At 44.6% G+C, this 21,239-nt stretch overlaps 1 protein-coding gene across 6 annotated transcripts in view; it reads left to right on the top strand.

Moving 5' to 3' along the window:
- The window catches only part of LOC118371033 (pituitary adenylate cyclase-activating polypeptide type I receptor-like), a 97,362-nt gene that overhangs the window by 14,836 nt on the left and 61,287 nt on the right, over window positions 1-21,239 (top strand). For all 6 annotated transcript variants that reach the window (XR_008064049.1, XR_008064059.1, XR_008064062.1 and 3 more), the window contains exon 3: window positions 18,408-18,512. Coding sequence is in view for 1 of the 6 variants with exons in the window: in XM_052461752.1 (XP_052317712.1) it covers window positions 18,408-18,512 (105 nt within the window). In the remaining 5 variants the exon portion in view is untranslated. The remainder of the gene's footprint in view (window positions 1-18,407; window positions 18,513-21,239) is intronic.

A 21,239-nucleotide genomic window follows, 5' to 3' on the forward strand; every position in this document is an offset into this window, starting at 1 on the left:
GTGTGCGGCGGGGTGTCTCTATGGAGATTTGTCTTTCACGCTCTGCTCTTGGCATTTGCACGGCACATTGCACACCATGATACCCCTGCCTCTCTGCCTTGTTTCCGCATCATCACAGTTATACTTCCACTGACATGATCTCTCTCAGAGCTGCAAGGACACGTCGAAAACTACACGGCAACCAGTTAGACACAGTTGACGGTAGAGTACACTTGAAATACTATGTGTCCTCTTTCCACTCTAAATCAAGTGTACATTGTTTCTGTATCTCTCTGCATACCTTTACTGTCCTCCCTAGCCTGATCCAACCCCATCTATCACTAGGACAGGATCACGCGAGATAGAAGGGCGAGAGAGATAGAAGGGGGAGAGTTAGAGAGAGAGATACAAATATAAGGTGGGAGAGAGAGAGATACAGATAGAAGAGGGAGAGGGAGAGGGAGAGAGAGATAGAAGGGGGGAGAGAGAGATATAAGGGGGGAGAGAGAGAGAGATACAAATAGAAGGGGGGAGAGAGAGATACAGATAGAAGAGGGAGAGGGAGAGAGATAGAAGGGGGGAGAGAGAGAGAGAGAAGGGGAGGAGAGAGAGATTGAAAGGGGGAGAGAGAGAGATCGAAGGGGGAGAGAGAGAGAGATAGAAGGGGGAGAGAGAGATAGAAGGGGGGAGAGAGAGAGATAGGGAGAGAGAGATACAAATAGAAGGGGGAGAGAGAGATACAGATAGAAGAGGGAGAGAGAGATAGAAGGGTGGAGAGAAAGAGAGCGATATAAGGGGGAGAGAGAGAGATATAAGGGGGGAGAGAGAGAGAGAGATACAAATAGAAGGGGGGAGAGAGAGAGATACAGATAGAAGAGGGAGAGGGAGAGAGAGATAGAAGGGGGGAGAGAGAGAGAGAGAGAGATACAAATAGAAGGGGGGAGAGAGAGAGATACAGATAGAAGAGGGAGGGGGAGAGAGAGATAGAAGGGGGGAGAGAGAGAGAGAGATAGAATGGGGAGAGAGAGATAGAAGGGGGGAAAGAGAGAGATGGGAGAGGCAGAGGGAGAGGGAGAGGGAGAGGGAGAGAGAGGGAGAAATACAAATAGAAGGGGGGAGAGAGAGAGACAGATAGAAGAGGGAGACGGTACAGATAGAAGGGGAAGAGAGAGGTACAGATAGAAGGGGGAGAGAGAGGTACAGATAGAAGGGGGAGAGAGAGAGAGAGAGAGAGATATGCAGATAGAAGGGGGAGAGTGAGATACAGGGCAATGGAAAAGAGGCATGAGAGACCAGTCTAAATATTAAGGTCTCTTTCAACATATTGCCAAATCAATCAGATCCACTACACAAGCTGTCGGGTTTCCTCAAACTCGCTTCCTTACTTGTAGCTAACGGGCCTTAGTGTTTATGCTATCATCATGATATGCTATTGGTGTGGTAGACAAGGCAAGACTTGTCCTGACTACTTCTAGGTATATACAGTATCTGGGGTAACACTTTATTTGGTTAGTCCCATTTATATGGTTTATAGATGTTCAGTAGACGTTCATTAACTGTCAACAAGATTTTAACTATCTACTAACCCTAGCCCTAGCGATAACCCTAACCTTAACCCTCATCCTAACCCTAAACTTAACCTTTACCTTATCCCTTATTCTAAACCTAACCCTAACCGTAACCTTTGCAGGTAGTTGCTTATCAACCATGGTTTGGAACTGGTTTAGGGAACAGAACCAAAAAGTAGTTGCTTATCAACCATGGTTTGGAACTGGTTTAGGGAACAGAACCAAAAAGTAGTTGCTTATCAACCATGGTTTGGAACTGGTTTAGGGAACAGAACCAAAAAGTAGTTGCTTATCAACCATGGTTTGGAACTGGTTTAGGGAACAGAACCAAAAAGTAGTTGCTTATCAACCATGGTTTGGAACTGGTTTAGGGAACAGAACCAAAAAGTAGTTGCTTATCAACCATGGTTTGGAACTGGTTTAGGGAACAGAACCAAAAGTAGTTGCTTATCAACCATGGTTTGGAACTGGTTTAGGGAACAGAACCAAAAAGTAGTTGCTTATCAACCATGGTTTGGAACTGGTTTAGGGAACAGAACCAAAAAGTAGTTGCTTATCAACCATGGTTTGGAACTGGTTTAGGGAACAGAACCAAAAGTAGTTGCTTATCAACCATGGTTTGGAACTGGTTTAGGGAACAGAACCAAAAAGTAGTTGCTTATCAACCATGGTTTGGAACTGGTTTAGGGAACAGAACCAAAAGTAGTTGCTTATCAACCATGGTTTGGAACTGGTTTAGGGAACAGAACCAAAAGTAGTTGCTTATCAACCATGGTTTGGAACTGGTTTAGGGAACAGAACCAAAAAGTAGTTGCTTATCAACCATGGTTTGGAACTGGTTTAGGGAACAGAACCAAAAAGTAGTTGCTTATCAACCATGATTTGGAACTGGTTTAGGGAACAGAACCAAAAAGTAGTTGCTTATCAACCATGGTTTGGAACTGGTTTAGGAACAGAACCAAAAGTAGTTGCTTATCAACCATGGTTTGGAACTGGTTTAGGGAACAGAACCAAAAAGTAGTTGCTTATCAACCATGGTTTGGAACTGGTTTAGGGAACAGAACCAAAAAGTAGTTGCTTATCAACCATGGTTTGGAACTGGTTTAGGGAACAGAACCAAAAAGTAGTTGCTTATCAACCATGGTTTGGAACTGGTTTAGGGAACAGAACCAAAAGTAGTTGCTTATCAACCATGGTTTGGAACTGGTTTAGGGAACGGAACCAAAAAGTAGTTGCTTATCAACCATGGTTTGGAACTGGTTTAGGGAACGGAACCAAAAGTAGTTGCTTATCAACCATGGTTTGGAACTGGTTTAGGGAACAGAACCAAAAGTAGTTGCTTATCAACCATGGTTTGGAACTGGTTTAGGGAACAGAACCAAAAAGTAGTTGCTTATCAACCATGGTTTGGAACTGGTTTAGGGAACAGAACCAAAAAGTAGTTGCTTATCAACCATGGTTTGGAACTGGTTTAGGGAACGGAACCAAAAAGTAGTTGCTTATCAACCATGGTTTGGAACTGGTTTAGGGAACGGAACCAAAAAGTAGTTGCTTATCAACCATGGTTTGGAACTGGTTTAGGGAACGGAACCAAAAAGTAGTTGCTTATCAACCATGGTTTGGAACTGGTTTAGGGAACAGAACCAAAAAGTAGTTGCTTATCAACCATGGTTTGGAACTGGTTTAGGAACAGAACCAAAAGTAGTTGCTTATCAACCATGGTTTGGAACTGGTTTAGGGAACAGAACCAAAAAGTAGTTGCTTATCAACCATGGTTTGGAACTGGTTTAGGGAACAGAACCAAAAAGTAGTTGCTTATCAACCATGGTTTGGAACTGGTTTAGGGAACAGAACCAAAAAGTAGTTGCTTATCAACCATGGTTTGGAACTGGTTTAGGGAACAGAACCAAAATGCGGAAAATAATGCAATTTTTCAAGGAACAGAAACAGATCCTGGAACAAAAGTGATCCATACTGTTCCAGAACAGAACCATTATTTAAAAAAAAAAATAAAATCAAAATCCTATTTTATTTGTCACATACACATGGTGAGCAGATGTTAATGTGAGTGTAGCGAAATGCTTGTGCTTCTAGCTCCAACAGTGCAGTAATATCTAACAAGTAATCTAACAATTCCCTAATACACACAAATCTAAAGGGGTGAATGAGAATATGTACATGTAAGTATATGGATGAGCGATGGCCGAGAGTCATAGGCAAGGTGCAATAGATGGTATGAAATACAGTATATACATGTGATATGAGTAATGTAAGATATGTAAACATTATTAAAGTGGCATTATTTACAGTGCATTGTATAAAGTGACTTGTGATCCATTTATGAAAGTGGCCAGTGATTGGGTCTCAATGTAAGCAGCAGCCTCTCTGAGTTAGTGATTGCTGTTTAGCAGTCAGATGTCCTTGAGATAGAAGCTGTTTTTCAGTCTCTCGGTCCCAGCTTTGATGCACCTGTACTGACCTCGCCTTCTGGATGGTAGTGGTGTGAACAGGCAGTAGCTCGGCTGGTTGATGTCCTTGATGATCTTTTTGTCCTTCCTGTAACATCGGGTGCTGTAGGTGTCATGGAGGGCAGGTAGGTGATGCGTTGTGCAGGACGCATCACACTCTGGAGCCTTGTGGTTGAGGGCGGTGCAGTTGCCGTACCAGGCTGTGATACAACCACATTAGGATGCTCTCGATTGTGCATCTGTAAAAGTTTGTCAGGGTTTTGGGTGACAAGCAAATTTCTTCAGCCTCCTGACGTTGAAGAGGCGTTGTTGCGCCTTCTTCACCACATTGTCTGTGTGAGTGGACCATTTCAGTTTGTCTGTGATGTGTACGCCGAGGAACTTAAAACTTTCCACCTTTTCCACTGCTGTCCCTTCGATGTGGATAGGGGGGTGCAACTCCACCTTGTCCCTGTACTGGCATTTCACTTGTTTGAATGCCTTGCAGAGGGAATAACTACACTGTTTATATTCAGACATATTCCCAAACCTCTTTCTGTCACGGTTGTGTGGAGAGATGGACCAAGGCGCAGCGTGATTAAAGTTCCACATATTTATTTAAGCGAAACTTCCAAACAAAAAGAAACAAACAACGAACCGTAACATCAGAGGTGCTACATGCACTAACTCAAAACAAAATCCCACACAGCAGGTGGAGACAGGGAACCCTTCAGTATGATCCCCAATTAGAGACAACAAACCTCAGCTGCCTCTTACTGGGAACCATACCAAGAGCACCAACATAGAAATTATAAACCTAGAAAAACCCCTAGTCATGCCCTGACCTACTATACCATAGAGAACCAGAGAGTTGCGGACTCCAGCCGCACAACCTGAAACCAACTGGGGAGGGTAGGGGGGGTGATTCATGTCGGCGGCGGCTCTGGTGCAGGTCGTAGCCCCCGCCCAGACCCCGGATCCGGCCATGGCGCCGGGCTAAACGACGTGCCCATACTGGGCAAGATCGCAGACCGTCGCTGGAGGTTCTGGGCTGTCGACCGTCGCAGGAGGTTCCGGACTGTGGACCGTCGCAGGGGGTTCCTGACTGTGGACCGTCGCAGGGGGTTCCTGACTGGTGACACACACTTCAAGGTGAGTGCGTGGAACTGGCACAGGACGTATCGGACTGGGGAGACGCACTGGACGCCTGATACGTGGAGCCGGCACAGGTGGTACCAGATTGGTGACATGCACTTCAGGGAGAGTGCGAGGAGGAGGCACAGGACGTACCGGACTGGGAAGGCGCACTGGAGGTCTAGTGCGTGGAGCCGGCACAGGTAGTACCGGACTGGGAAGGCGCACTGGAGGTCTAGTGCGAAGAGGAGACACAGGACGTACCAGACTGAGGAGGCGCACTGGAGACCAGAAGGGTGGAGCCAGCCCAAGTTGCACCAGACTGCTAACCGGATCTCCTGGTTGGATGTTGAGCAGAACGCACTTGCACAAAATCTCCCTTATTTCACTCTCTCCTATCCTCCCCAATGCCTCGCAGACTGTCTCTGGCACTTCAGGGCGAGTGCAGAAAGCAGGCACAGGACGTACCAGGCTGGAGACACGCAATTCAGGGAGAGTGCAGGAAGCAGGCACAGGACGTACCGGGCTGGAGACACGCACTTCAGGGAGAGTGCGAGGAGTGCGTCGTCGCCATCCTTCTTGCGTCCTCTGTGACTCCTGCCAAGGAAGGATCTCCTGTCCTTCCATTATTTCTTCCCAGGTCCAACTTATTTTCCCCATTGTAGCACGCTGCTTGGTCCTTGGTAGGTGGGATATTCTGTCACGTTCGTGAGGAGAGACGGACTAGGGCACAGCGGATGTTGAGTTCCAAATATTTATTATAAAGTTAAACTTAGCAAAACAAAACAATAGATCGAATAAACTAACAATGAAACAATGAAACGTGACTACGTGCATATGTGCATATGCACAAAACACAAAATAATATCCCACAAACACAGGTGGGAAAAATGCTACCTAAATATGATCCCCAATTGGAGACAACGATTACCAGCTGCCTCTAATTGGGAATCATACAAATCACCAACATAGAAAAATAAACTAGAACGCCCTGACCTACTACACCATAGAGAAACAATGGCTCTCTATGGTCATGTATACAGCATCTATACGGTACAATCCAAATAAAGTGTGACCGTATCTTGCCCCCCCCCCTTCCTCTCTCCATCATCTATTTTGTTTCCCTCCCTTCTGACCAGATGACCACTACAATACAGCATATTGTATCACATCATGTCCTTTCTGGAATGCAATCAGTGCAGAGATATCATATATCCCGACTGAACGTTTTGAGGGAACAATATTGTAAACAGCATTACAACAAAACCGAGAGCTATCTGTGTATGAGAAATGGAGAAATGGAAGACAAGTGCAGCCACAAAACATCTGAAAGTGGGGCCCGAGGGGAAGAGAGGAAGAGTGAAGGTCAGAGAGGAGTGAGAGAAGGAAAGATTGAAAAATAGAAGAGCACACACTTAGCTCTTTCCTCAATCTAATTCCAGCCCTCTCACAAACCAGATCAGGTGTGTACCTCTGACAATACAAACCATGTCCCTGTATTTGTACCGCCCCTCACGGGGATCATAAACTCACATGAATGTTCAGCTGATGGATTCCTGGGTCTCTGAGGTCTGGGTGATGTAATAGTGTACACAGGTCACCATGTGACCAGACTTTGGCCTTTAAAACAAGAAGGAACAGGCTGTAGTCGAATACCCTGCCTCAGCCATTAACGGTTAAGCTATGTACTATATACATGATGTTTACTATAAGATAAGTATCTCAGCAGTCTTGGAGTCTCCCCATAGATTTGACATAGTATCTGTTGTAAATCCGATGGTGATGGTGAGATATCTACTGTATAGTAAAGCTGTCACTATCACCTGTCAGTAATGGTCTCCTCCCTACAGGAGACACTGTATAATCTATAATTACTGGTACTAAACATAGATACAGGCTTGGAAATACTGTATCCACCCAACCTTACATGTGAAGTCTTCAGGCTGAATTTTTCAGTGGCTTCAGCAACATTGTGTGTGTTGTGTTGTGAGGAATGTGAATGAAGAGAGAGAGAGGGAGAGGAGTCAGAGAGGAAGAGAGAGAGACTGATCATGACACAAGGCGAGACCAAGATGCAGACACAGGAGGCAAATGGTTGGAGTCTTACAATATTAATTAATCCAATATAGTAAGGCAGGAGAATGGTCGTGGACAGGCAAAAGGGTCAAAACCAGTTCAGAGTCCAAACGGTACCAATGGGCAGGCAGGAACAAGGTCAGGGCAGGCAGGATGATCTGGAAGACGGGTAAGTAGTCCAGAGTCAGACGGGGGTCAAAACCGAGAGGACTAGCAAAAAGAGAATAGCAAAAGGAGTATGGAAAAACACACTGGTTGACTTGACTAACATACAAGACAAACTGGCACAGAGAGACAGGAAACACAGGGATAAATACACTGGGGATAACAAGATGAACTGGCACAGAGAGACAGGAAACACAGGGATAAACACACTGGGGATAACAAGATGAACTGGCACAGAGAGACAGGAAACACAGGGATAAACACACTGGGGATAACAAGATGAACTGGCACAGAGAGACAGGAAACACAGGGATAAATACACTGGGGATAACAAGATGAACTGGCACAGAGAGACAGGAAACACAGGGATAAACACACTGGGGATAACAAGATGAACTGGCACAGAGAGACAGGAAACACAGGGATAAATACACTGGGGATAACATGATGAACTGGTACAGAGAGACAGGAAACACAGGGATAAACACACTGGGGATAACAAGACAAACTGGCACAGAGAGACAGGAAACACAGGGATAAACACACTGGGGATAACAAGATGAACTGGCACAGAGAGACAGGAAACACAGGGATAAACACACTGGGGATAACAAGATGAACTGGCACAGAGAGACAGGAAACACAGGGATAAACACACTGGGGATAACAAGATGAACTGGCACAGAGGGGCAGGAAACACAGGGATAAATACACTGGGGATAACAAGATGAACTGGCACAGAGAGACAGGAAACACAGGGATAAACACACTGGGGATAACAAGATGAACTGGCACAGAGAGACAGGAAACACAGGGATAAACACACTGGGGATAACAAGATGAACTGGCACAGAGAGACATGAAACACAGGGATAAATACACTGGGGATAACAAGATGAACTGGCACAGAGAGACAGGAAACACAGGGATAAATACACTGGAGAAAACAAGACGAACTGGTACAGAGGGGCAGGAAACACAGGGATAAATACACTGGGGAAAACATGATGAACAGGCACAGAGAGACATGAAACACAGGGATAAATACACTGGGGATAACAAGATGAACTGGCACAGAGAGACATGGAACACAGGGATAAATACACTGGGGATAACAAGATGAACTGGCACAGAGAGACATGAAACACAGGGATAAATACACTGGGGATAACAAGATGAACTGGGAGAGAGGCAGAGAGAAATAGAGAGACTGAGAGGGAGAGAGATGGAGAGAGAGGCAGAGAGAGACAGAGGGAGAGAAATAATTACTGGGAGGGAGAGAGAGGGAGAGAGAGAGAGAGACATAGGGAGAGAGGGAGAGGGAGAGAGACTGAGAGGGAGAGAGATGGAGAGAGAGGCAGAGAGACAGAGGGAGAGAAATAATTACTGGGAGGGAGAGAGAGGGAGAGAGAGAGAGAGACATAGGGAGAGAGGGAGAGGGAGAGGGAGAGAGAGGGAGAGAGATGGAGAGAGAGGCAGAGAGAGACAGAGGGAGAGAAATAATTACTGGGAGGGAGAGAGAGGGAGAGAGACATAGGGAGAGAGGGAGAGGGAGAGAGACTGAGGGGGAGAGAGATGGAGAGAGAGGCAGAGAGAGAGACAGAGGGAGAGAAATATTTAATGGGAGGGAGAGAGAGGGAGAGAGAGAGACATAGGGAGAGGGAGAGAGACTGAGAGGGAGAGAGATGGAGAGAGAGAGGGAGAAAGAGAGACAGGGAGAGAGGGAGAGGGAGAGAGAGACTGAGAGGGAGAGAGATGGAGAGAGAGAGGGAGAAAGAGAGACAGGGAGAGAGGGAGAGGGAGAGAGAGACTGAGAGGGAGAGAGATGGAGAGAGAGAGGGAGAAAGAGAGACAGGGAGAGAGGTAGAGGGAGAGAGAGACTGAGAGGGAGAGAGATGGAGAGAGAGGGAGAAAGAGAAAAAGAGAAAGTATCACTTTATTCATCTGTCCCTCCATCCTCCTCCACTGATACAGAGCAGAGTGCTAATAGCACTGATTATACAAGCGACCAACAGAGTATCACACACACGCGCACGCACGCACGCACACACACACACACACACACACACACACAATAGCATGATCCCCTTTCACAAAACATTATTGAAAACAGACAGGCTGAGTGCCTTTTCATTACTATAGGTGGGGTGCAATTAGCACAATGCTAAATACCTGGCTTATTTGAACATGAGGAGGTCCTCAATCCAGCCTAAAGTAGAAATAGCACAAGGCAGCAGCATGCTATCCACAGTATTCTCGAAGGTTTTAGTCCGGAAATGGCACAAGCATGTCATGTTCTCGTCTTGTTGCAATACACAAGTCAGGGTGACCCATATAATGAGAAATTAGGATCTCCATGAGGTGACCAAACCAGGTTTTAAAACAATATATTAGGCAGTTGGATCCTCTGCATGACAAACAGACATGACTCTTCATAACCATGAAATAGCCACTGTTTGTTACATCAATCAGAAAGTGTTGTGACATCACAGCTGTGGCAACTGGTCCTGAAAAGAATTCCCCAAAAGCTATAGTGTTTTATTATGAATGAGATGTGAAGTCGTCCGTCTTTGAGCCTGTTTTAATTGATGACAGGCTGCAGGCCTTTGATGTAGAGACTGTAGTGAGAGAGAGAGAGAGAGAGAGAGAGAGAGAGAGAGAGAGAGAGAGAGAGAGAGAGATAGAGAGTTGATCCTCTCTCATTAGTGATCTCTTCCATATACCTCCTCTGGTTTGGAGCAACTGTAGACCCGCAAGGACAGCTCCTGACAGCCATGTGAGGGGAATAACAGACAGAGACATATGTGTAAGCAGCGGTCAAGGGACAGAGCTTCAAACGTCACCAACTGTTTTCAGGGCCGTAGGAAAATCTTTTTTACTCAGTTGATGACTTACTGAGCTAGTGCCTGAGAAAGAGACCCCCTGGTTCGCTGGAGTTCTGCTCAAAAGAAAGGATAAATAATTACACAAGTTGTATAAAATTATGAAGGTTAACAAAACACATTAAAGAAGACATTTGTTTGTATCATTCAGATAACAATGTTGGCTGCCTTTCAACGACAGTGAAAGGGTTCTGAAACAGAGAAAGAGAGAGGAAGATAGAGGGAGATATAGAAAGATGAGCCAGAAACCTCCCAGTGTTCATAACCATTCTGAATAGATTATCTGGTCTTGTAGACCTCCCACTAATACCAGGCGTCTCCTGCTGCCTACTCAATCAGAATTACACTGATGTCTATAATCAGTAGCACAGACTCGTATCTGCTTGTCTTCTTATTTAAACAGATGAATGCATCACATTCATGTCCCTCTCTAACCGTAGGCCTAGATTTAGTAGGTACCATAATCTCACTTTTTGTATACTGTTCATTATTTTCCTAGAGGCCCCCACACTGGCCCATTTTCTTCCTAGAGCTCCCCACACCGGCCCATTTTCTTCCTAGAGGCCCCCACACTGACCCATTTTCTTCCTAGAGGTCCCCACACCGGCCCAGTTTCTTCCTAGAGGCCCCCACACTGGCCCATTTTCTTCCTAGAGGCACCCACACCAACCCATTTTTATCCAAATAATGATCATTTTGTGGGCAGGCCCAGTGGGATAAAAATGGACCAACCCATCTCTTGTGTGGCTCAGATGGTAGAGCATGGTGCTTGCAACACCAGGGTTGTGTGTTCTATTCCCCCTGGGGACAGTTATGAACATTTTATGCACTCATTACTGTAAGTTGCTCTGGATAAGAATGTCTGCTAAATGACAGATGTAAATTTGCCAGAAATGCAGTTCATTTTTTGATCATTGAAAAGCAATGAACATGAGAGAGTACACAGCACAGTACACATTCAGTCAAGTGTCTTCTCACCTTACTCGTTCATGAATGACAACCCACAAGTGACCAGTTATGTAGAGGGGATACTTCCAAGAGAGCTACTGTATGTTTGTAGTTATGAATCATAAATGAGTCCAACAGAGAAACAATAATCAGGGATAACGTTCCCACCTCCACCCTCTGTCCCTCCCCCAACACCCCCATGCTCTCATTATACTATCAACAAAGTTTATTTATTCTCTCTCTCTCTCTCTCTCTCTCTCTCTCTCTCTCTCTCTCTCTCTCTCTCTCTCTCTCTCTCTCTCTCTCAATTTAATTCAAGGGGCTTTATTGGCATGGGAAACATGTGTTAACATTGCCAAAGCAAGTGAGGTAGATAATATAAAAAAGTGAAATAAACTATAAAAATGTACAGTAAACATTACACATACAGACGTTTCAAAACAATAAGGACATTACAAATGTCATATTATATATATATGCAGTGTTGTAGCAATGTACAAATGGTTAAAGTACACACAGGAAAATAAATAAGCATAAATATGGGTTGTATTTACAATGGTGTTTGTTCTTCACTGGTTGCCCTTTTCTTGTGGCAACAGGTCACAAATCTTGCTGCTGTGATGGCACACTGTGGAATTTCACCCGGTAGATATTAGAAATTGGGTTTGTTTTCAAATTCTTTGTTGATCTGTGTAATCTGAGGGAAATATGTGTCTCTAATATGGTCATACATTAGGCAGGAGGTTAGGGAGTGCAGCTCAGTTTCCACCTCATTTTGTGGGCAGTGTGCACATAGCCTGTCTTCTCTTGAGGGCCATGTCTGCCTTCGGTGGCCTTTCTCAATAGCAAGGCTATGCTCACTGAGTCTGTACATAGTCAAAGTTTTCCTTAAGTTTGGGTCAGTCACAGTGGTCAGGTATTCTGCCACATTGTACTCTCTGTTTAGGGCCAAATAGAATTCTAGTTTGCTCAGTTTTTTTTGTTCATTCTTTCCAATGTGTCAAGTAATTATCTTTTTGTTTTTTCATTATTTGGTTGGGTCTAATTGTACTGCTGTCCTGGGGCTCTGTGGGGCATGTTTGTGTTTCAGAACAGAGCCCCAGGACCAGCTTGCTTAGGGGAATCTTCTCCAGGTTCATCTCTCTGTAGGTGATGGCTTTGTTATGGAAGGTTTGGGAATCGCTTCCTTTTAGGTGGTTATAGAATTTAACGGCTCTTTTCTGGATTTTGATAATTAGTGGGTATCGGCCTAATTCTGCTCTGCATGCATTATTTGGTGTTCTACGTTGTACACGGAGGATATTTTTGCAGAATTCTGCATGCAGAGTCTCAATTTGGTGTTTGTCCCATTTTGTGAAGTCTTGGTTGGTGAGCAGACCCCAGACCTCACAACCATAAAGGGCAATGGGCTCTATGACTGATTCAAGTATTTTTAGACAGATCCTAATTGGTATGTTGAATGTTATGTTCTTTTTGATGGCATAGAATGCCCTTCTTGCCTTCTCTCTCAGATCGTTCACAGCTTTGTGGAAGTTAACTGTGGCACTGACATTTAGGCCAAGGTATGTATAGTTTTTTTGTGTGCTCTAGGGCAATGGTGTCTAGATGGAATTTATATTTGTGGTCCTGGCGAATGGACCTTTTTTGGTACACCATTATTTTGGTCTTACTGAGAGTTACTGTCAGTGCCCAGGTCTTGTAGAATCTGTGCATAATATCTAGGTGTTGCTATAGTCCCTCCTTGGTTGGTGACAGAAGCACCAGATCATCAGCAAACAGTAGACATTTGACTTCAGATTCTAGTAGGCTGAGGCCGGGTACAGCAGACCTTTCTAGTGCCCGTGCCAATTCATTGATATGTATGTTGAAGAGGGTGGGGCTTAAGCTGCATCCTTGTCTCACCCCACGGCCCTGTGGGAGGAAATGTGTGTTTTTTGCCTCACAGTTGTTGTTTGTGTACATGGATTTTATAATGTTGTATGTTTTACCCCCTACACCACTTTCCATCAATTTTTATAACAGACTCTCATGCCAAATTGAGTTGAAGGCTTTTTTGAAATCAACAAAGCATGAGAAGACTTTGCCTTTGTTTTGGTTTGTCATTTAGGGTGTGCAGGATGAATACATGGTCTGTTGTACTGTAATTTGATAAAAAGCCAATTTTACATTTGCTCATTACATTGTTTTCATTGAGGAAATGTACATGTCTGCTGTTAATGATAATGCAGAGGATTTTCCTAAGGTTGCTGTTGACACATATTCCACGGTAGTTATTGGGGTCAAATTTGTCTCCGCTTTTGTGGATTGGGGTGATCAGTCCTTGGTTCCAAATATTGGGGAAGATGCCAGAGCTAAGGATGATGTTAAAGAGTTTTAGTATAGCCAATTGGAATTTGTTGTCTGTATATTTGATAATTTCATCAAGGATACCATCAACACCATGGGCCTTCTTGGGTTGGAGGGTTTTTATTTTGTCCTGTAGCTCATTCAAGGTAATTGGAGAATCCAGTGGGTTCTGGTAGTCTTTAATTGTTAATTCTAAGATTAGTATTTGATTCTGTATGTGTTTTTGCTCTTTATTCTTTGTTATAGAGCCAAAAAGATTGGAGAAGTGGTTTACCCATACATCTCCATTTTGGATAGATAATTCTTCGTGTTGTTGTTTGTTTAGTGTTTTTCCAATTTTCCCAGAAGTGGTTACAGTCTATGGATTCTTCAATTACTTTGCGCTGATTTCTGACGTGCTGTTCCTTCTTTTTCCGTAGCATACTTCTGTGTTGTTTTAGTGATTCACCATAGTGAAGGTGTAGCCTCAGGTTTTCCGGGTCTCCATGTTTTTGGTTGGACAGGTTTCTCAATTTCTTTCTTTGAGTTTTGCATTCTTCATCAAACCATTTGTCATTGTTCATTTTCTTAGGTTTTCTATTTGAGATTTTTAGATTTGATAGGGAAGCTGAGAGGTCAGATATACTGTTAAGATTTTCTACTGCCAAGTTTACACCTTCACTATTATAGTGGAACGTTTTACCCAGGAAATTGTCTAAATCCTGTCACACACATAGGCATACAGAGGATCATCTTCCTCCTCCCTGATCTTGACCTCTTTGGAGTCTCCATTAAACTTTATCTAAGTAATGGCAGAAGTAGATGGAATGGCAATAGTCTATTCAACTTTGACTATTACACTGTGTTACTGGCTACAGATTTTACCAGCTAATTAGCCTTTTCAATTACCTTTCAGGTCTTATTCATTATAAAAAATGTTTCTATAAGTGTTCTGCTCTCAAAAGAGACGTTGTGCCCTGTTGCCAGGAGGTGATAACCATATAGATGAACAGATCTCAACATTGCATCTGTGCCATTGTCTGTGACATTTTACATGAACATTTTGGTCATTTAGCAGACGGTCCTATCCAGAGCAACTTACACTTAGTGCATTCATCTTCAGATAGCTAGGTGGGACAACCACATATCACAGTCATAGTAGGTACATTGTTCCTCAATAAAGAAGCAAAGTCAGAGCTAGTAAGGCGGAAAAAGTCAAGTGCGAGTGTTAGTTCACAAAAGGCTTTTATTCAATGTTTTTCTCGGGGTGGGGGGAGGGGTTGTGAAGGGGGGTGCTTTGGGATTATTTAAGATACTCTTTATAGAGGTAGGGTTTCAGATGTGTTTGTAAAATGGGCAGGGACTCTGCTGTCCTAGCTTCAGGGGAAGCTGGTTCCACCATTGGGGTGCCAGGACAGAGTAGAGTTTGGACTGGGCTGTGGGAGCTTCCCTCTCGTAGGGGTGGGAGAGCAACGAGACCAGAGGTGCCAGAACAGAGAACTTGGGTTGGGATGTAGAGTGTGAGCATGAAGATAGGCAGTTCCTCTTGCTGCTCCCTAGGCAAGGACCAACATGGGCAGCGCCAGCGAGGCTATCGTCATTTTAAAGTAGTCAATGTATTCTTATTTTGATGTGTAAAGCTAATACTGGTGATTTACTGCCCCCTACAGTGCTGGGGTATTGAACCAAATATTTTGTGTCATTCATTTATTGATGACAGTGATAGCTTAAAGCCATTTACAAACTAGGCAAAACAATATTACAGTTTTTTTCGATTGCTAAATGACAGTGGACACAACTGGAGTCACATGTGCAAAACTCTAACTACAGTCTGCACAGCAGCATTTCATGTGGACCAAACTCTAGTTCGTTTTTCATTGCTTGAACACAGTTTTCAAAACTCTACACACTTATCCCATGACTTTAACCACAACCTGCACAACACTGTGGATTTACAGCACTTTGTTCAAATGCTAACACACTGCTGTCAAAACTGTGAACCACACATTCAAAACGGAATAGATTTCAGCCTTGTGCCTTTCAAACACTGCTGATTGCAATTTCAGCTGAAAGGCTAAGCAGGTGTCTTGTTTTAGACTTGTTAGTGAACACACACACATATTACAGTATATATAGGTAGAGCTCAGACAGACTCATTTTGGAAATGGAACAAGTTTTGGTACCTGCCTGCATATTCACCCTTCCTCAACCCAATAGAGGAGTTTTTCTGCCTGCATATTCACCCTTCCTCAACACAGTAGAGGAGTTTTTCTGCCTGCATATTCACCCTTCCTCAACCCAATAGAGGAGTTTCTCTGCCTGCATATTCACCCTTCCTCAACCCAATAGAGGAGTTTTTCTGCCTGCATATTCACCCTTCCTCAACCCAATAGAGGAGTTTTTCTGCCTGCATATTCACCCTTCCTCAACCCAATAGAGGAGTTTTTCTGCCTGCATATTCACCCTTCCTCAACCCAATAGAGGAGTTTTTCTGCCTGCATATTCACCCTTCCTCAACCCAATAGAGAAGTTTTTCTGCCTGCATATTCACCCTTCCTCAACCCAATAGAGGAGTTTTTCTGCCTGCATATTCACCCTTCCTCAACCCAATAGAGGAGTTTTTCTGCCTGCATATTCACCCTTCCTCAACCCAATAGAGGAGTTTTTCTGCCTGCATATTCACCCTTCCTCAACCCAATAGAGGAGTTTTTCTGACTGCATATTCACCCTTCCTCAACCCAATAGAGGAGTTTTTCTCTGCCTGGAGGTGGAAAGTGTTTGGTCACCACCCACATGACCAAATGTCTTGTGGGTCCTTCTGTAGCTCAGTTGGTAGAGCATGGCGCTTGTAACGCCAGGGTAGTGGGTTCGATTCCCGGGACCACCCATACGTAGAATGTATGCACACATGACTGTAAGTCGCTTTGGATAAAAGCGTCTGCTAAATGGCATATATATACATATATATATATATATATTAAATGTCTCTTTTGGAAGCCATGCGTGCCGGATGTGAGGACACGAGTCCAGAGGACTGCCAGGGATGGATAAGGCACTCCAGGAGGTTCTTCCCCAGGTGCATGGCAAGAGAACACATTAGATGTGATGTTGAAGAAAACCTGTGGCCTGATGCTAGAGAGAGGCAGGATTAGCCCCTCAATTATTTGTTCGAATTACAGTATGTACTTTTAGTTTCTACCTTTTTTTTCTCATCGCTGTAATTCCGTGAATTACTACAGACTATTGAAGCAAACTGCTAATTTTCATTTACCTTAAAGAATTGTTATGTTCTAAAAATTTGAATAAATCATGTGAAAGAATGTCACTCTTTTCTTTGAAGAAAATATTACTTTGTATGAAGTCACTGAAATTGTTCAAACTGTAAAGATGAAAAGTTAGCATTTTCTTTATTGGTGTTTGATGCTAGTGTTTTTACTCTCAGTGTGTTCTGAGTGACAGTGTGTGTTATCTCAGTGAGGGTTGTGCATAGTGTTTGGCTGCACTGAGAGTGTTTTGAGCCATGTGTTAAAAGTTGTGTTGCTTGGAATGAGTTTTGCAGGTGATGTGAACTGTTTAGCTCAGGTGACTGTTGGTAGTGCAGACTGTAGTTAGAGTTTTGCACATGTGACTGCAGTTGTGCCCACTGTCGTTTAGCAATTGAAAAAAAAACTGTAAGAAGACAATGCTCTAATCATTAGCTGATTGCTCCCAACCAGTGTTGGGGGTAACGTGTTACAAAATAAACGAGTTACATAACCAGATTACTTTTATGATTAACGAAGTATAGTAGAGTGTTACTTTTTCACATTGGGTAATATTATTACAGTTACTTTGTCAAACAACGCGTGTATTCGTTCAGTCTCTCTCTAGTCATGATTTTTTTTTTAAATCTCACAGTATCAACTTTGCTGTGCGCTCAAGCCTTCTTTTTACAGTCTACGGCTCAAGTAAACTGTGGACACATTGTGATATGAGCTATCTGATTAGTCAGCAGTGTGCCTGTAGGTGCACTTGATTTGCCCTCTGTGCCTGCCAGGTAGACGGAGTTCTACCTTCAGACATATGAAATGGATCAAAATGGGACACTTTTCCTTCCCAGCACGAGGGCTGCTGAATAAAGTGTACCGACAACTAACAGCACAAAACCTTAAAATATTTTTAGGAAAGCAAGGATTTATCCAGCGTTGTTTTTACATAAATGTTTGGTGATCGACTAGGAATGCCTTGGAGATCGACCAGTCGACGGGTTGGTGACCACTGTTGTAAAGTAACAAGGTATTTTTGTTAACTCTAACAAGTAATATGTAATATATAACTTTTTAAAGTAACTAATACCCAGCATTGCTCCCAACACATAGGACTCCACACATAGGAATCCTCACCCAGTTGATGACTTTAAAATTGTGAAAGCCCTCAATGGCAATTTCCATGCAAAAACTGCTTATTTCCAAGTAAGGATCTCTATACATTTTCTCTGTGATGATGACACACTGTCAATCATTTCCCTGTTCCTCCAATTCTACTCTGATCTACTGTCTCTTAGAGTTCACAGTGGACCCATCAAACACGGCACAAATCCGCTATTCGTCTAGCTTGCATACAGAAAGTGACACACTGTGTTAACATCTACTCTTTCTGCCTCCTGTGTGTGTTGCGCATACATCCATGCATGTGTGTGAGTCTCTCATGGTGTCTTATGGAGTGGGATGAGATCAGGATGCTAAGATCCATGCCTCCTGTGTGTGTGTGTGTGTGTGTGTGTGTGTGTGTGTGTGTGTGTGTGTGTGTGTGTGTGTGTGTGTGTGTGTGTGTGTGTGTGTGTGTGTGTGTGTGTGTGTGTGTGTGTGTGTGTGTGTGTACCTGCGTACCTGTGTGTGTGCCAGGGTGTCGTACAGAGTGGGATGAGATCAGATGCTGGTCACGGGCTGAGGTGGGCCAGATTGTCAACGTCTCCTGCTCAGACGTCTCCCAGCTCTTCGCCAACAAAGGTAATGTAACATCTCACCTTTAACCTTTAACTTGACCTTTGACCCGTTGATATATGAGTGGTTTGTTCCTGGGCATGCCTCTGCTTGCTCTTTGCTGATGTAAAAAGTGCTTGATAAATAAATGTGATTGATTTATTGATTGACCTTTGAACCAAGGCTAGACCCACTCAGCTCAGTGGGGAGAAGTTTATATAGCCAGAGCCACTCAAGCTTCTGAAGAGGTGAAAGGGAGGACGTCAGTGTGTATTTTTCCTGTTCAATACATTGATGTATGTGGAAGGATCAGAGTGGAAAGCTTCTACAGTTTAGTATTGCTATTAAAGTTGCTATTTTGGGTAATTTATAAAGCATACAAACACCATAGAAACTATTCTATCAGTTAAAGTATAACACAACTGAGTAGTCAAGTGTTTGTTAAGTATCCCTGGGGATCTATGTTATGCTCTTAGAAACAAGAAGTCATTCTAAGATCATTCAAGACAGAGGATTACATGAATTCCTTCCCATCCTGAAGGAAACTTGGCATGTTTATATAGGCTATGACCATCCTCCTCTCCTCCTCAGCCCCAGCCATAGCCAGCTGGCTACCCTAAAGAAAACATACACAGTTATAGCCTCTCTCATGGCTCGTAAAATGGTTGACATTAGATAAGGCGTGTAAATGAGACATGTTCATCACACTCACAGAGACACATAGCTGTGTTCATGTGTTTTATGTTCTTAAAATCACTCCATGAGAAGAGAGAGAGAGAGAGAGAGAGAGAGAGAGAGAGAGAGAGAGAGAGAGACTTTGACTTTTTGTATCCAAAACATTACAGACAGACCCCCAACACACCATATCTCCTCAAACATCTCCACACATTTGATCATTTTATAGAACTCAAACTCAACCCTAAGGCGCGCAGAGACCATCCCATTAAACAGTAGTAAAGGGTCTGTTATCCCCCCACCTTTGACCCTGTTCCTCCTTGTTAGCCAAATAGCTAACTTTGCCTGAGCAAACAGAAAATTCAACAAAACACATTTTTCTTTCTCCTTACTCGAATACCTGTATCCCATTATAAACATCCCAACAGCAAAAAACACCCCCAACCTGTCACACAGACATTCCAACAGAGACATTAATGGCATTAACCTGGTGCACACAGAAAACACATGAATTACAGTTTCTTTCATTTGACAGAAAGGACACCCCTGCCCAATTCCCGGATCAACCCGTGCCAACCAGATGTTAGTGGCCAGGGCTCCATGAAGAACCCTCCACTGGAGGTCCCCTGACCTCTTTGGTACTGGGGGTTTGTAGAGCGCCCTCCATCTAAAACCCACCATACTCTCCGCCCCACATACCCCCTGCCACTGATGTGCCTTCACTCCTGTTAGGCTTCTAATGCTCCTCACCTTAACGCAGAGGTTGTAGAGGCTTTACCTCCCACCCCCTCAAACTCCCCCAGGCTCGGAGTGTTAAAATCTAACAAGTCCTCCAGACCCCCTTGCCAGTCTCAGTCTCTGCCGTCACCTGCAGTGGCGGGAACATTGGTGGCCCCTCTCCCTTTGGCCTCTCAAACACCCCCTTACCGGCTCAGACAGTGCCTCCTGGACCTCCTCCAGGAATCTCTCCAGCAGCCTAAGAGACGTTATTCCTGTTTGTTGCGCCAAGACCTCCGGGGTTTTCCACCCCTCCTCTCCCAGCAGTCTCAGGTCACCCAGCCTTTGTAAACCCCCTGCCATCAGTTGCCTCTGCAGGGTGGCCGACTGAACCGATCTCAAAGGGATGGCTGGGTTGTGGAAGATGGGCTCCTCCCACACCCACTGCCCAGGGTCCACACCCCCTTCTCGTGTGGGCCTTAGCAGCTGCCAGGCCCTCAGCACCGCAGAGTAAAACTCTGAGAGACCTGCTGTACTCAGCCTCTCCAGCTTCATGAGGAACAGCTGCCGGTCCAACCCTAATCCGCCAGCTCTCCTCAGCAGCGCGCATGCTGGTTCCCTCCAGCCAACATCAGTGTGGTACAGCAGTCTCTGCACCGCCTTTAGTCGGAAAGCAGCCATCCTGCTCTCCAGTTCCACCAGGCCCTGTCCTCCTTCGTGGACGGTCATGTACAAAACTGCTGCCTTCAGCCAGTGATGTCCCGACCAAAAAAAAGGCCACCAGCTTGCGTTGCAGGTCGGCAAGCAGACCGGCGGGGGGGTTGAGGACAGCCAGTTTATGCCACAAGGAAGATGCCACCAGGTTGTTGATTATCAGCACCCTCCCTCTATATGACACTTGGGACAGGAGCCACCTCCACCTGGCCAGTCTTGACACCACTGCCTGTGTCAGCCCCTCCCAGTTCTTGCTGACCCACCTCTCCGAGCCCAGGTACACACCCAACACTTTAAGCCCTTCACAACCCCACTGCAAACCCCCTGGAAGCAGAGGAGGAGCCCTATCCCCCATGCCCCACATAACAGAGCTTTGCTCTTTCCCCAGTTTACCTTAGCTGATGAAGCTCCCTTGTACACCTTCAGACTGGTCTCTAGTTCCTGCATATCTTGCCCATCACTGACCATCACAGAAACATCATCTGCATATGCTGAGACTGCAATTCCTGTCACCACATCCATGCCTGTCCAGCACACTCCACGCAGTCTCCTGCGTAGCAGTCCTAAAAAAGGCTCAATGGCTAGTGTGTATAGCTGCCCAGATAGAGGGCATCCTTGTCTAATGCCCCGTCTCACCCAGACTGGCCT

This window comes from Oncorhynchus keta, chromosome 1, assembly GCF_023373465.1.
Source record: "Oncorhynchus keta strain PuntledgeMale-10-30-2019 chromosome 1, Oket_V2, whole genome shotgun sequence".
Lineage (NCBI taxonomy): Eukaryota > Metazoa > Chordata > Actinopteri > Salmoniformes > Salmonidae > Oncorhynchus > Oncorhynchus keta.